The sequence below is a fragment of the Podarcis vaucheri genome (genome assembly GCF_965113315.1).
Source record: "Podarcis vaucheri genome assembly, chromosome: 14".
Lineage (NCBI taxonomy): Eukaryota > Metazoa > Chordata > Lepidosauria > Squamata > Lacertidae > Podarcis > Podarcis vaucheri.
In genome coordinates, this window is record NC_138752.1 from 45288814 (window position 1) to 45305048 (window position 16235).

Sequence of the window (16235 nt, forward strand, 5' to 3'; positions counted from 1 at the left end):
AATCTGCTTACAAATACAGTTGCTCAAGGAGTCTGTAGTTACTAAAACACAATCTTGACAATTCCTACATGGGTGTTGATTACATCTGGGGTTTTTTCCTTTAGACTTTCCACTCAATGACCTTCTTCTTAAAACAGCCTTTGCCTTCTCATATGCACGCAAACTCTTTCTAAAGAGATGCAACAATTACCTTTCTTTTAACCTAAGTATATTTTAAAATATGCTTAGTATTACCAAACTTTATCTACCTTGTCTGGAATTTACTTCTGCTGAAATTTTAATTCCCGACTTCATAACCAGGCTACTTTGGTTGTTACTTTTCCTGACTCATTCTTTAAAGAAGCACATATAATATATAATAATAATAATAATTTATACCCCGCCCATCTGGCTGGGTTTCCCCAGCCACTCTGGGCAGCTTCCAAGAGAATATTAAAATACAACAGTCTATTAAACATTAAAAGCTTCCCTAAACAGGGCTGCCTTCAGATGTCTTCTAAAAGTCTGGTAGTTGTTTTTCTCTTTGGCATCTGGTGGAAGGGCGTTCCACAGGGTGGGTGCCACTACCGAGAAGGCCCTCTGCCTGGTTCCCTGTAACTTGGCTTCTCGCACAAGCCTTTATAATGTCCAAACTGTAAGACACCACTCAGATGCAGTCCCGTCTCTCAATGAAACAGTGGGGGGAATTATTCGTTTGCTTTTGTTTTTATTACATATTTTGTGTTTTTTATCTTGTATTTTTATGTTGTGAATCACCTTGAGATCTATGGATGAAAGGCAGTATACAAATTTAATAAAAAGCCTGCATCTGCAATGTATCGTTTCAGACTAGAGATGGGGCCTCTCACACTGAATGTTCCTCCTTCCCTTTATATGTCAAGATGACCAGACTAGAGCCCCTTTCTATATGGAGGGATTTTTTTTTTAACTCTTCTGATTTTGCAAATGTGACAAGGTGCACTTAACGCCTGAAGCACCTTCTCTAAACTGATCACTTGTACTTCTGTTCTGAAGTAACTGTCCCAAATAATGAAACGTGTTCGCCCAATCCACCGTGGAACTTGAGAATGAGGTTAACCCATGAACCTGCAGAAAACGACTTGATGGATATAATAAAATTACTCTTTTTCGGCAATGTGCTAGTGCAGTTTTGAGGTAACACATGATTTAGTGCTATGTGAAGGAGTATCAAAAAGCCTGAGCAAAGCATTGGGCTTGCATGCTCCTCCCTCATTTCTCCTCTTCCTGCACAGCTGAGAGGACAACTTCTGATGAGCTTTCAAAGATGTTGGGCTTAGTGTTCCGTGTGATTCAAGCCTCCTGGTTAATAACAAACAAGTCAGTATGATAACTTATGGTATGAAGTTTGCATCTAACCTCTGTCTGTTTTAACCCATGATTCCTGGCTCATGGGTAACAATGAGATCTTTGAAATGGAAAGTGATCTCAGTAGTTGTCCTTCTGGCTGCGCAGGAGGAGGTGGCAGCAAGGTTTCCATGTGCAAGCCTGGCACTTCCCTCGGACTTACTAAGGCATGTCTACATAGAGCTAAGCTGTGGTTTAATGTTATGCATGAACCAGTCTTACGGAACTTGCTTTGTCCAAAAGTTACCAGATGTACTCAGCTGAAGGTAGGCAGGTATAGAATGTCAAAGTTTTTAGATTTACCCAGCTAGAACTTGGTATTCCTTGCATTCTCTAGCCCAGAGGTTTTCAACCTTTTTGAGTCCATGGCTCCCTTGACCAACTACATTCTTTCTGCAGCACCCCTGTGGGGCTTAGGAGCCCAGTTATGTCAGCCCTTGCCTGCAGAGTTGGCAGCCTCTCACCCTTTTTCAAACACCCTCCCTTGTGGAGTGTTCCCTCAGCCTCCTCTCCTCTCTACCTGGGAGTACTCTGGGCAGCTGCTGCTGCCATCCCTGGTCTCTGAGCTGCCCCGCTCCCAACAAAGAGGTGCCTCCTCATGCTGCCCCACAGGGGCCTAGGCAGAGGATGCCCCCAGCCTTAGTGGCCCAACAGAGACTGGTCAAAGGTGAACGTGAGGCCAGGACCTCACCTTGGGAGGCAGCAGTGGCGGCAGCAGCAGGGCTGCTACAACAAACAGCTGTGCAAAAGCCTTTGAGAGGCAGAGATGTGAGTGGGCATTACAGGAGAGAGGGAAGGAAAGAGGGACAGAGGCCAGTGTTGCCCACAGCACCCCTGACCATCATTCAAGGCACCCCAGGGTGCCACGGCACACTGGTTGAAAACCACTGCTCTGGCCAATGCTGAAGTGGCTTCATGTGAAGCCTAATGATGATGTGGCCAGCATCACAATGCTGTTATAGAAGTATTTGGTGTGGGTGCATTCGAAATACTGTGTACAGCATTGGTCACCCATTCTCAAAAGGATACTATAGCACTGGAAAAAGACGGGGGAGTAACTAAAATGGCTAGGAGTTTGAGAACCTCCTTCTAAGTAATGACTAAAGCATTTGGGGAGGGGGGTTAAGTTTGGGGAAAATTATTACGATAGGGGCATAATAGAATGTGTGAACTTATTTATTTAAAAAATTAAAGAAGCTCTTCTCTATATAGCAAAGTTCTGATGTCCACTGCCATAGGACGTGGTAATGATAGTGGCATAGATACCTGTTTAAAAGGGCAGATGATCTCTTAAAAGGTATAGATATGGTTTTAAGTCATGACAACTAAATAGAATCTCACATGTTCAGATGCTGTGTACCTCTGAATAGCAGATGCCAGGGGAATACAATGGGGAAAGCTGTTGCCTTCAAGCCTGCTTTCCAGAGGCATCCCAACAGCCATTGTTGGGCATCGGGTGCTGGACTAGATGGAGCCTAAATCTTATCCAGAAGGCCTGTTCTTATATTCTTAGCTACTATGAAGGAGGAGAACTGAAGACCAAGTATTTCATAGAACTGACTAATCTGATGACTTGTTTTGGAATGTGCACTTGAGAATCCTGACAAGTGAGCAGGGACCTGCAGAAGGGGAAAGTATGGATATCTGTTTGCTAACACAAGTAGTGAATAAAGCAGAAAATCACCATCATACAGCAGTGGAGCATCTCTTTGGAGTGACTTTCCTGTAGCTACAGCAGAGAACTGCTTAGTGATGTCTTGATGCGGAAAGCCTAAACAGAAGGACTTCTGCAGCATTCAACCCGAGCTATGAATAATAATATGATGTCAGGACTAAGCCAAGGAGATATATGGAAACACCTCCTCACTCTCATTATTGAAATGGAAAGCTGCGGAACACAGTGGGGAGAATTTCCTGGATTGTAACCATGCAGAACTTGCTAAGACATGTAAGACTCCTCTGACCCACCACCTTATTTGGAGGTCAAGAAACTCCATGCAGTATTGCCTACAAATTCATGTATGTTGCTGGACAAATTCTTTGGCAAGGACCTTTTGAATCTCCTTGAGCAGTAGGTGGCTTCTCAAAAAGGGATGGAGATATAGCTGATTAACAAATTCAATAGTCTAGGCCTGGATTAATTTCTCAGCTCCATTGTTCAATGGTACAATCATCAGGATCGCTGGAATAGTGTGCCTACTCTGAAACCAGAACAAAACTTGCTTCTTGTTGGACTCTCCTCATATGCTGGTCTTCATTACATTTACATGTACAGAGAAGCAGCTTATGTTAGGCAAGGTGAAGCAATGTTTTCTTTTTCCATAACAAAGCAATCAATGGGCAGCATCCAAAAAGGTAGGTGAAGTTATGGGTCCTGCTGGCTTTATCCTCTTCATACATTTCATAGTTCTTTATGAAAGACTTGGCAATCCTAAAGTAAGGAATAAACTAGGATGGTTCTTCCTCTTTTAACTGCTCTGGAAGCTGTCAGCTGCAACGCTGGACTGCATTGTTGAGCTAAAATCTAAAGACTGTCTTGGTAGACAGATTTTGCTGCTCCCGTCTTCAGTACATTTCCAGCTTTTCCCAATAACTGCAGTTGATCATTACTGCTAGACTGTAAGGCTATCGGAATGACAGAAACATTGCTTGCAAACAATATGGACTTATTTATTTTGACAGGCTTCTGGTTGTTCCAAAGATGGCTATGGAATATGGGCTCCTATGAAAGAGTCCTATCTTTTCTCTCCTGTGATCATCTACACTTTGAGCTTCTAGTATTGCATGACTGCAGAATTGGGACTATTGAAAGGCTTGTTTGCCTTAGTGATATTGATTGACTACCTTCTCTAATTTTGTTCACAGAATATTGATTTATTTTATAAGTTGATATATATGTTATTACATTATTAGCCACATGTTGCCTGTTATTGCTTAAGTTCATCTGGAATAGTGGCAGGAAACCTCTAGCCAATGGGCCTCATAGAGCTCACCAAGCCTTCCCCAGTGGCCCAACTTTCTGGTGGTGGCTGTGTCATAATGAAATGCAGAATCAAGCAGGCACAACCCATGATTCATCCCTCTGTAGTGTGGGGTAGAGAGGTATAAATTCTCTGCTCAGTCCAGAGCTGCTATGGAAAATTTCCTCCTCCTTGCTCATCACATGAGAGAGGGAGGTAAATAAGGTGAAGGTTAAAAAAAGGTAATTAACGCCCTACTTCACAGCTGATCTGCATGTATCAGCTGGGGGTGGGGTGTTGGTATGTCCATGTGCAAGCACCCACTTTGGCCATTCTCAGCACTGACAGGTGCCCCCCACCCAAGGGTGGGCCATGGTTGAAAGATGCCCATGGACTGCAAAAGGTTCCCTACCCCAGCTTTAAGGGCAAGATGGCAGAAATATACACCCTATATCTGGCTGACTTTGCCCCCCCCCTTTAGGGTTGATTCCTACATGGGAATTGGAAAACCCACTTCCATTAAATCTTTGTAATTAGAGGTGGGAAAGGAACCCTGCATTCGCTATTTCATCACCCACCACAGAGACCCTGCTTTCCCTAGCTGACAGAATTAAAAATCCTGTTCCATTTATAGAAACGTGGTTTTTTTGGTGGGGAGGAGGAGATTATGTGTATTTCCTCACATAGGATCTCTGTGAGGATCAAGTTCCTTCAGCCTGGCCAATTATCAAATGTAAGGCAATATAACATAAATAATTTTCTTTTGCCATGAAAATCTTAAAACTCAGTTTTCCCCACTGCGTGCAGTATCACAATGAACTCTGTCATTTGGACCTCTGCTCTTCAGTGGTGAATTAGCTACCTGGAAACTTCTCTTGCATCTAGCTGTTCCACACTAGAAGAACTGAAGAAGAGGTACAGAAGAGAAAAGGAAGGAGACAGTGCTAGATTCTTTGCCCAAAGGGTACTGGGAAAACTGGCTGTTTTGCCCACCTATTCCTCCTCCCCAGCATCATAAACCCCTCCCTGTCCCTTGAGAGACTCTGTTTCTGTCCCGACAACAAGAATGTAAAGGAGTGGTTGGAAGTCTTGTGGGGAGCAGGAGCAATATTCCTATGTCAAGGTGTGCCCCTGATTCTCAGATATAGTGACGTCCATAATTCAACAGAATCTACATTAAAAATGTCTTGGAAGAGGAGAGATCAAGCTCTAAGACTCTTTTAGCCATCTGTTTCTCTGCCGATTATTCCGAGAGAGCATATTTTGTGCCAAATGAATCCGTATTTTCCGCAGTTTATACTTACAACAATGTGTGATAAGCAGTGTTGAAGCCTATCCATGGGGAAACTAACCAGTGGTCATCAGGTGGGACCACTTGAGTCTTGGTTACCTACCAGTTTGTCAGTTTATGCTACATGCTTAGATTTGTCCTGGTTCCTTTTTCTGCAAGTGAACCGAACTGCTCTGCAAGATGATTCAGCAGTTAATAACTGCAGCTGAGGTGCTGTTTTGCTCCTTGGCCATTTGCCCGAAAACTGCTGGTCTGCAGACAGCAGGAGGGGGAGTTAAGATTGCTCCTTGCTAAAGGCCGTCTGCCACAGTTTGTACCTTCGCAAGCAGTCTGTGAGGGTCGTGGTTCCTGACACGTGGCTCTCCCCATTCACCACACTGCCATCGCTGCCTGGGCTCAGAGGCCAAAACGGGGTAGAAGAACCTGGCAAGTCCAAACTGATGTCCCAGAATGGGTCTATCGTCGTGGAAACACCACTAGGGAGGAAGAGGAGAGACTGCAATCAAATGGATAAACTAAGCAACAGTTTGGGCAAAAATGATACATAGGAATGGTTGGCACATCCATTTTTTTAACCAGTAAAGGACTTGGAGTGATTCACATGACAAAAGTGAATGATAAAAAATATTAACAATCCTGTAAGTTAATGAATTCTGAAAAATTGTTCCTTCTTAAAAGTATGTATCATTGGATATTGACATAAAAAAATGTGTTCACAAGACAATTAAACCATGTAAAAATTAGGAGAGCTCCTTTTATGGTGCCTCTTATCTCAAAATTGAATGTGTGGAACAGCCCTTACTTCAAGGCTTTGTTTACTTGGGAGGGGGGTGGGGGTGGGGAGAGGTAGTACTTCACCTCTAGAGGGTGCTCAGACTACAGAAAGCACCTCCATCAAAACAGCTTCTTTTATTGTCAACTTTCTTTAAATGGACCTTTAAGAACCTATTAAAGGGCATAGAATTTTGCGGAATTTACAGCAATAGCCACCCCATGAGATATACTGGCAGTGGGAATACGATCACTTAGAACAAGTAGTCCATGGGGTTTAGTGGTACAGAATTCTGGCAGATCCAGTCTGGACCCCAGGAAAGTAGGGGGTGGGGAAGAAGAGATCTACTTTCTTTAAACCAGGGGAGTGTGAAGCACACATTCTTTCATAAAAGAGCATTGGCTATGTCATCTTGTGTATTCCATGCTCATCATTTCAACGTCAAGTGAGTTATTCTGTATTTTAAAATGAAATTAATTAACTCCATCATACTTACTGGCAGACTTGACAAGTGACATCGGACTGTAGTCCACCTGTGAAAATTTGGTCTATGATGCAGTTACAGTGGTTGGGGTTGTTGGCTTTCTTCCCATTATCGTCACCTGAACAAAATAAAATAAAATGGAACAGACTTTGAAACAAATCCCTACGTAATGTATATAGGCAGGTGTGCATAAAGGGCTCCATATACCAGCAATAGCACCTATAGAAAGTTCTTAGCCTCTTTGCTATTATAGAAAGCCAAGGTGAAAGGAAATGGGTGCATGAAGAATATGGAAAGAAAGGAAAAAAAAAACCAAGTGTGAAAGTTACCTCTATATTATTGTTCCTGTTGCACTGAGTTCAATCAATGCAGAGTGGAGAGTCAGTTAATCCAAAATGTACTCTGACAGAGCCCATAGTAGTGTGGGAGGATAATCTATTATTATTAACCAGAAGAATGGTTTGCCTTGGCCTAATTCAAGCACTGATTTCAGAATAGGCCACACAGCTGAGGTGGCTAGTGAAAATGACTACTTAACCCCACTTAAGAGGACCAGTGAGCGACAAATGTACTTCTAGAAACAAGCATTTCTTGGCAAAATGGTTATTTCCACTTAAGAAAACCACACATGCAATCATATACGCACTACCTAAGTGAAATTGCCAAAGTACGGTTAAGCAAGAAAAGAAGGCGTCAGCAGCTTTAAACATAGTATAAATTCTGTAGAATAATCTGGTTACCCTACCGTGTTCAATAAGCTAAAGGCAAGTTCTAATGTAAGAGCCGAGGCTAAGTTTCTTATTTCATGTTCTAGTCAAGTGGGATTCTCTCAACCACAGATAAGAGCAAAGTATCATCTAATCACTGTTAAAGCCAGGAGGGGTAAGGGATATGTTTAAACTGACTTAAACTGCAGGTAAGCCTAGTCAGGTGCAATGCTTGACCAAGAGATGAACTTTGTTAACAATCCTAGATCATGAGGGAACCCATCTAGCCATAACTATTACCTGTGACACAGCATCTACAAACTGGCATTAAGGTAGGTGGGGGAAATCTGCTTTATTGGAGGGAAGAAAACCATGACCCACTTCCAATCTCTTATATAGTTTAAAAAAGCATATCTCCTCTGGCTGCAAGTGGGTTGCAATATATTAAACCAGAAATAACCAGTTGAAAGCACTAAGCAGGTTAACAGATTTTAAAAAATAGACTCATCTTCTAATTCTATCAGAGTAACCCACTGCCACCAAAGTCAACCACAGTGAATACTCCATTAGGCAACATTAAAAATGCATCTACATAAGACATAATAGCAGGATGACAAAATCAAGTTTTGTAAGAAGATATTTTTGCATTGGGCTGATTTGGGATGGGCAGAGTTAAACTCTCTGCTGGACTATATTTTGCTTTTAACCTTTTTAAAAAGCATTGTTACCTGTCCCCGTATCACTGGAACTGGGGAAGCTAGAAATCCCACTGATTTGTAAGAAGGGCCAAGACCAGCTTGGAATACATTATTTTTAGTGGTGAATTACTAAATTTGCACAGCATTTACAAGTGAACTATTTTACTATGGAACAACTGTCAATCAAAAGGGATTTAACTTTCAGCCATAAGACACAGTCCGCTAAATTCTTATTAACACACAATAGGTTCTCTGTTCCTTTTTAAAAAGAAGTCATGCAAAGTTGCATTGCTGACTCAGTTGTGGAGTGGGATAGAAAGAAAAAAGCTGCACAGTATCACCTTGCTGCTTTGATTTCTCTTGTTTTGTAATGATTTTATATAATTTTAAATTTTAATTATTGCTTCTATTAATTATCTAAGAGGATCACTTTGATTCTGCTTCAGTGCAAAGAAACAAGACTTAATCCTTGCATCTGAAAAGCATTTCCTTCTCTTTAGGATTTCTGGTCCTCAGACAGAAGCCAACAAATGGCCTCTTCAAATTTTCACTGTCCATCAGGCAACATCCCTGCTGGATATGCTTAATAGACAGCCATTTCTGCCCACAGGAGGATAAGATTGCTCCCTTTTCAATTACCCAAGTCAATTAGGTTCAGCGAGGAGGGGGTCTCAGAAGACTATTTTGTAAGCTTGTTCACAGCAACACAGAAAGGTATTACCCACTCACTGGGCTTCCCATGGCATCTGGCAAGAAAGGGGGGGGGAATGAAATTACCACCTACTTGCACCTGTCAATATGTAAAGCAGCAGCAACAACAAAAAGGTGTATTATTCAACTGAAAGAAAATTATCACTTAAAGGAAAATGCTGCTCCATATACCCCAATACAGGTGTCAGCAACCTTTTTCAGCCGTGGGCCGGTCCACCGTCCCTCAGACCATGTGGTGGGCCGGACTATATTTTAGAAAAAATAATAATGAACGAATTCCTATGCCCCACAAATAACCCAGAGATGCATTTTAAATAAAAGCACACATTCTACTCATGTAAAAACACCAGGCAGGCCCCACAAATAACCCAGAGATGCATTTTAAATAAAAGGACACATTCTACTCAAGTAAAAACACGCTGATTCCCGGACCATCCATGGGCTGGATTGAGAAGGCGATTGGGCCGCAGCCGGTCCACTGGCCTTAGGTTGCCTACCCCTGCCCTAATATATCTGCAAAGGTAAAAACTGAAAGGGTTCAACTATGTGAGGTAGACCGGTTTTAAAAGCTCTGTGTGCCGCACATGATGTGGCCAGATGGATCCAAGTGAAAATTGTATTATTACACCTGTAATTAAAGTGTAAAAAGGGAAATGCTTCTCATATACTAGATGGAGAAGGAAACCTGGTTAGTGCTGAAATTGCTCTCATTTGAGAAGAGGCCATAATGGGGAAAACTGCCAGGAGAAAGCCTTACCTTTGCAGTGTCGATGTAGCACATCTAACGCAGCAATGAGGAACTCGTGTGCATCCTGTTGCTCGTACCCTGCTAAATGCCGTGCGTGCGTCCATACCAGGTGCAATAACCTATATGGAATGTGAGGAGATCGGTGCCCAGAGTAGAACTGCTCGGAAAAAGAATATAAGAAATGGTCAAATATTTTTCATTGGGATGGTTTGAATGCAATAATAAGCCATTGTTTAGTGGTATGAGAATGTGCCTAGCCTCTGTCCAAGCCTTTTTGCAGCTGAAAAGGTAAGTTCAGAAGCTTTCACTTCCATCTTTGATTAACTATTGTATTCAATGGTAAGTGAGTTCAGAATTTCAACCTCTGTGTCCGTATCTAACCCACCATCCCAAGCAATTTACCACCATATCAGAAATGTTTTAGGTTACCTAAACCATTTCTGATATAGCATCTTGGAATATTTCATCCCTGTAACAAATACAATCTTGGGTTTGTTTCTCACATGGATATGCAATGTCAAGTCAGAGCTAGCCTTTACTCTGCATTTTTTTATCTGGTACAGAATTCATGGCTGCCCTAGAACTTGGACTTTCAGTCCAGTTCATCAGCTGGTCTTGTCCTCAGCAGCCAACACGATTCAGGGTGTGCTAATCTGTGGTTGCAGAGCAAAAAATAAATGAAATACTCTATTATGGGCCAGGAATACTTGAGTTTGTGTGGTAATGTTGAACAGGCCTGTGCAATCCACACAGACAAGATCTGGTAGATTGAGCAGACAAGACCAATAGTGGGTCTAATGGTCAAGAAGGTCTTAAACCTTCTGCTGATCTTAAACATCTGCTGTCTTGCGGGGGATCTTTGGGAGAAGAAAAGGCTAAGGAGTAAACCCTACACAAACCCAGAGTTTGCAATCCTGCCCACCTGTCAAATTTAGCCTGTAGGGCCAATCCTCATAAGGGTCTGGCCCATGCAGTCAAAAAGGTTCCCCATCCATTTTACAGCCTTCAAGCCATAAAATTAATACATCTGCAACTGACACACAGCATGCACACCTTTCTACATTATTCAAGTTTTCTGGTGGTGAATGTGGTTCTGTTCATTACTGGGACTGTAAATTATGTTCTTATTGTTGTGCACCGCCCTGGGATCTTTGGATAAAGGGTAGCATATAAATTAAATTACTACTACTACTACTAATAATAATAGCAGGCAGTAGACATCTTGCTCAGCCATCTTTAGAGAGGGATAGATGGGGAAGTAACAGCTTGTTGTATATAACCTTATATGCAATTCAGTTAAGAAGGAAAGTTTGTTTTCTTGCACAGCTACCCGTATTTTTGGCATGAAACTACACTGCAGCAATGCAACAATGCACAAGCACTTTTTTTTATAAGAGGCAACTCTGAGATGCCAACGAGAATGTCACCAAGGGACTAGAGGCCGGGTGTGGTAACTGAAATCTGCTGACACTGCTGCTGTGACAACATAATTCAGGGAACTGCAGCAATAAAATTTGTCACTTCTTACAATTAGCCTTGGCACTATCCGGTCACTCTACCCAGTAGCACTTTCCATAATTACTTCACTGCAGCTACTGATTTTATATTATTTAGTGCTTCATTAGGATGAAAAGGAATCTTAAGAAGCAGCCTGCGCTAACCACTGGCTATTACCATGCAGAGGATGAAAATGTACCTAACCTGTATCTGAGCACAAGCCATGCTTGCAGGTGCAGCAATAGTGCCTCTACATTCCTTTAGCCCCACCCCCCACCCCAAAGGACTTCAGCTTGGATGCGATTCTTCATGTACAATATTTTCAATGAATAAAAGTAAGCAGACAAAGAGGCAAAAATAGATTCTACCCTTTGATGTGGAAAAGCAGTTCAATACTAGAAAAGAGAGCCAAAGGAAAGGTGAAAAGAGACCGGGGATGGGTGCCAAAGAACTGCTAACACACACATATACGGCACACCAAGATTTTTATCCCAAGGTAATCAAACAATAACCCGGCTAAGCTTGTGTGTAGCAAGAGCCCAACACTGTCTCACCATATAAACTACAGAGTACAGCGTGCCCAGCAGGATTAAGACCTTGGAAGATCCTATACTCCAATCTTAGGCTTAATTTCTCAAAGCTTCCTTTTAGGAATCACTGTTTGAATCTATCATCTTTATCCAGTCTCCATTTTCAGAATGGCAGCTGCCTAAAGAGGACATTTATCTCTCTTGTGTGTTGCTTGTCAGCGTGGCTGTGTTTACTGCAGTGGAGGGCTGTGGAAATGCCCTGCTTTTAGGAGAGTGGGTTTCACCTTCTCACCTTGGTCTTGGTTAAGGGATATACCTGACTAAGGAACATGGTGAAGCAGGGAGCCTGATCAACCTTAACTGTGGTTAACACCAGTGCCAATTAATTCTTTTAATTACAGGTAAGAATGTCCTACAATCTTGCCCGGTACCCCCAAAGTTTCTTGGCATAACCACACGAATATGGATGGAAAATAAGCCGAAAAGTCTTCCACACTGCCATCAAATCCTTGTATTTATTCTTGTTCCTTATACATCTTTATTTCAGAGATGAACTGTCAAAAAAGAACATTTCGTGTTTTTTGGTTTTTTTATATTTATTATGTTTTCAAAGGAAAAAAAAATTACATAAGTAAAAAGAATAGAAAAAAGAGAAAAAGAAAAAGAAAAATAGAAAAATACAGCAGCCATTCTATCAGGCTGCAGGCACAGCAAGAGATGAGGAAAAGGTTTACTTCATAGGCTCTGCTGAGACCCGCTATATTTGGCAATTCAGCTCCCTGAAACGCTTTCATTCCATCTCATCATTTGTAAGAACTACTCTTCAAGAACTATTGCCTTGCCTAAGATTTCTTTTTTCCTTTTCCCTCCTCATCCCCTTTTCTTTTTATGTCATGTCTTTTAAATTGCCAGCCTGCAGGCAAGGACTATCTTGGTTTTGTTAATTGTGTGTAAGCTGCTCTGGAAGTCTTTTCAGCTGAAGAGAAAAGTAGAAATGTTTTAAATAAATAATGGTAAAATATGGTTTAGCATTTCTGAACTGACAAACTCTGCTTTGTGATCAGCTAGTAAAACAAATTACAAATCACGTTTTCAAATGTGTTTTTGAATTAAGATTTGTGCTATTTGTTTTCTACATGGGTGCTATTTCTTTTTCTTCCTTTTTGCACCTTATCTTACTCTGTGCACTTGTAATTATGTACTTTTAATCTTTCAATAAAATATATATTTTAAAAAGAATTACGATTTGTGCTAACCAGTTTGTTAAATGAGTAGACAAACTATAGCAATGGCCACTGATGCACTGCCTCAAGAGGTTCCCGCACCATAGAGAAGGGAGTGAACTTATAAAGCTAAGTGTGGAGGGGGGAAAAATGAAGCTCTAAACCTCAGCTTGCCTATTATACATTACAAAGCTTAAACCACGGTTTAGGTTCTCAGCTATAACTAAAGCAACCCACAGTTTGTCTTAGAACCTAATCTGAACCCAAAATTTTAAAAGTAATGTTGCCGTGTGTTACAAATGTGTGAATGTACAAGTTATAAGCGGAAAGGATGACTCACCTCCTGAAAAAGTGTAGACATTTCACAGACCAGACATGAGCTGGGGCTTTGCATTTCACATTTGTGTCTGTCGGAGAGGAAGAAATCTCGCAGTAGTGGAGTGTGGGTAAGTGCTTGGACAATACAGTTCATAAAACATGTGTTCCCAAGATTGATTAGCCCTCTTAGACCTATTAAAACAAGCAAAAAGGGGAGATTTTGTTAATTGTTCTGGTTTACAAAATTGTAGTTTGCTTAAGTTAATTGATTTTTAAAATCGCCACATTCAACACACAGCTGCAAATCATGATTTTTTAAGAATCAAGGCTGATGATGTATCCAGTGATACGGTCCATTCCACAAGGGAGAACTCGTTTCCTCCTCTTTGAAAGTGACTTTTAATGTTCTTATAATCAAGTCTTTGAGATACAGCAAGCAAGACATCTATATAAAACAAAACATTTCACAAAATGTGTATGCCTCATGTATCGCGGCTACACGCACAGTTATGCACATCAAAATACTTTCAAATATTATAAAGCCTGAAAAGCCTTATTGCAGCTATATCTTGCACTGGGCTAATTAATCTAGAAACAGCCTCTCCTGCTAAAAATGGGCTGATAAAAAGCAGATACATGTTTGCTTTGCCCCTCACTGTTGTGCAAAGGAGCGGATGCTACCCAATGTGAACAAGAATGCTAAGTGAAGATTTGGTCCCTCTACAAATAGCTGAGGACAGTCTACGAAGAGGCAGCAAGGCTACATGGTTCTACAGCAGGCTTACTGCTGTGCTCCCATCCTTAACCCCCACTGGCACCAGCACTATGAACTCGATGCAGAACAAATTGCATCTTATAGTGATGGGTTTATTTGCTTTTTGAAATTTTGTCAGTGCTCTGCCTCCTGGCTCAAGAACCCTGTCCCCTTTCTTTCTTACACTTACACACACACCAGGAAGCAGTTGTGCCCCCTCCCACCATTAACACCCAAAAGTAACAAAAACTGTAAAACTACAAACTGCTTGAATTGCTATAAGAATATGTATCAGTTTGCTGCCGTGAGAGGATCACCAAAAACATTCAGCGACTGCAGGCATAAGGCTTTATTATGTTATTAAACTGCATCCATAGGTATCCACTGGCTTATTGTGGAGTAGGTGATGTGGGCAGTGGATTACACCCAATAGTATCTTGGAACTGCAGTCATATCTTGTAAATCCAACCATGCTTATAGAAATGGAGATCACCAAGTGGATGTCAAATTCTGGCATAAACATATCAAACATATATTCACTTGTTCTGCTTTTTTAAAAGGATTCTGAGAACCAAACACTGGAATAAGAATTGCTTAAGATTAGTGACGCTGAAAAGGACCGCGGCAATATTCAGTTGTGAACCGTTGTGGTTGAGAAATGGAACTTGCTATCTTCTCTAGTGTGGAAGTGCATTCCTTTACCTTGCAGTTGGGTTAAGAGACAGGGTATCAAAGAGAGATAAATTCAAATCCAGAACTTCGCCCTCCAACTGCCTCTGTCCTGTGCTACCCAGAAAGTTTCAAGAAAGGGAAGCTGGTACCCATATAACGAAGGGAATGGTGTGTTTGGATTTCATCTATATCTACAACTCGCTCTTTAAGGAAGGAAGGAAGGAAGGAAGAAAAAAAGAACGACAATTTCTCTCTCACACAACTTTATGTATTATTATATCTGTCAATTCTATGTATTTTGAACTATTGATCAAAGTACTGCAAGAACTCTGGCTAATGCCTCCACCTTGAATTGACAATCATTGCTTACATAATGCAACAGTTCTAGTGAGCTTAGTTTTTGCTTCTAGAGTAGAGATGATGCTGCTGCAGGTTCACAAATGTCTACCAGCCCATGAGGATACAATGTGATAGCACTGCTGAGATTGTTCAAAACACTAGAGGCTCTTGCAATACACAATAATGTGTTTGAAGAGCCCTTTAGCTTTCTTCACAAGGAGGGTGTGTAGCTTGTTGCTAGGTTACTGCAGACTGAAGACAGCAAATCACTGTGCTGGATTGTATACCGAGAAGCAGTCGATGGATACTCAAATCTTCCCCAAATCATTGCCATTAGCAGAATATTGCCATCCTCTCCAACCAAACTGACAAGACACTAGTTCATCCCCAAAGACCAGCCATTACCTCTCTCTCTCCCCCTCCTTCCCGGCACAAGTATAACCTCTTGTACAATGGTTTATTCTTCACTGTGGTTTATGGTACAAACATTGCAAATGCAGAAGCAGAGAACTGTCTAGTACAACAAGTTTTAGCTAATAAAAAGAGCTGGGGGAAGGCAATACTGCAGAATTCTATTTCTGTAACAAATCCAAATTCTTCAACCAGAAAATAAACAAGGCAATTAAAAATTATTTATCCAAATCTGGCGCATTTGCAGTAGTAGTAAAAAGGACATACAAACCAAATGATTGATGCAAAATGAGAAAGTCAGTGTAAACCCTATTCACATTCTCCCAGCCTTTGCTAGAGGTAGTTAGGCCTTTGTGCATATGTAGTATGTGGCAACAGCACAACAACCCAGGCTCCTATGACCCACCTACAAAGACAGTGAAGCTTCAGAGCCTGTCCTTTTCCCTCTCTGCCATACAGACGGCTCAATCACTTCCTGTTTTTATAGCATCTTCTGCCCTAATCTTGTTCTTGCAAAGGAGAAAAGGGCAAATTAGAAGCAGCAGCTTCAAGAAACAGGAAGTGATGGCATGATGTGCAAGAGGACTGTAGGTTAAAAGTCAAATAAGGCCAACCTTGGGGTGAGACAGAGAAAGAGCATGTTTTATGTGTGTCTGAAAGCCCATGAAATCATCATATTTTCGGTACTCAGGAAACAGCACACATTTACATGTTTTCTCCATAAGCGCTTAAAAATAAGAGAAGACTAAAGTTGA

General features: G+C 41.4%; 1 protein-coding gene across 3 annotated transcripts in view; it reads right to left on the reverse strand.

Moving 5' to 3' along the window:
* The window catches only part of USP22 (ubiquitin specific peptidase 22), a 102319-nt gene that overhangs the window by 13018 nt on the left and 73066 nt on the right, over nt 1–16235 (reverse strand). For all 3 annotated transcript variants that reach the window (XM_082199777.1, XM_082199776.1, XM_082199778.1), the window contains 4 exons: nt 13327–13496; nt 9746–9893; nt 6885–6990; nt 5934–6092 (listed from right to left, as the gene is read on the reverse strand). In XM_082199777.1, the coding sequence (XP_082055903.1) occupies nt 5934–6092; nt 6885–6990; nt 9746–9893; nt 13327–13496 (583 nt within the window). The remainder of the gene's footprint in view (nt 1–5933; nt 6093–6884; nt 6991–9745; nt 9894–13326; nt 13497–16235) is intronic.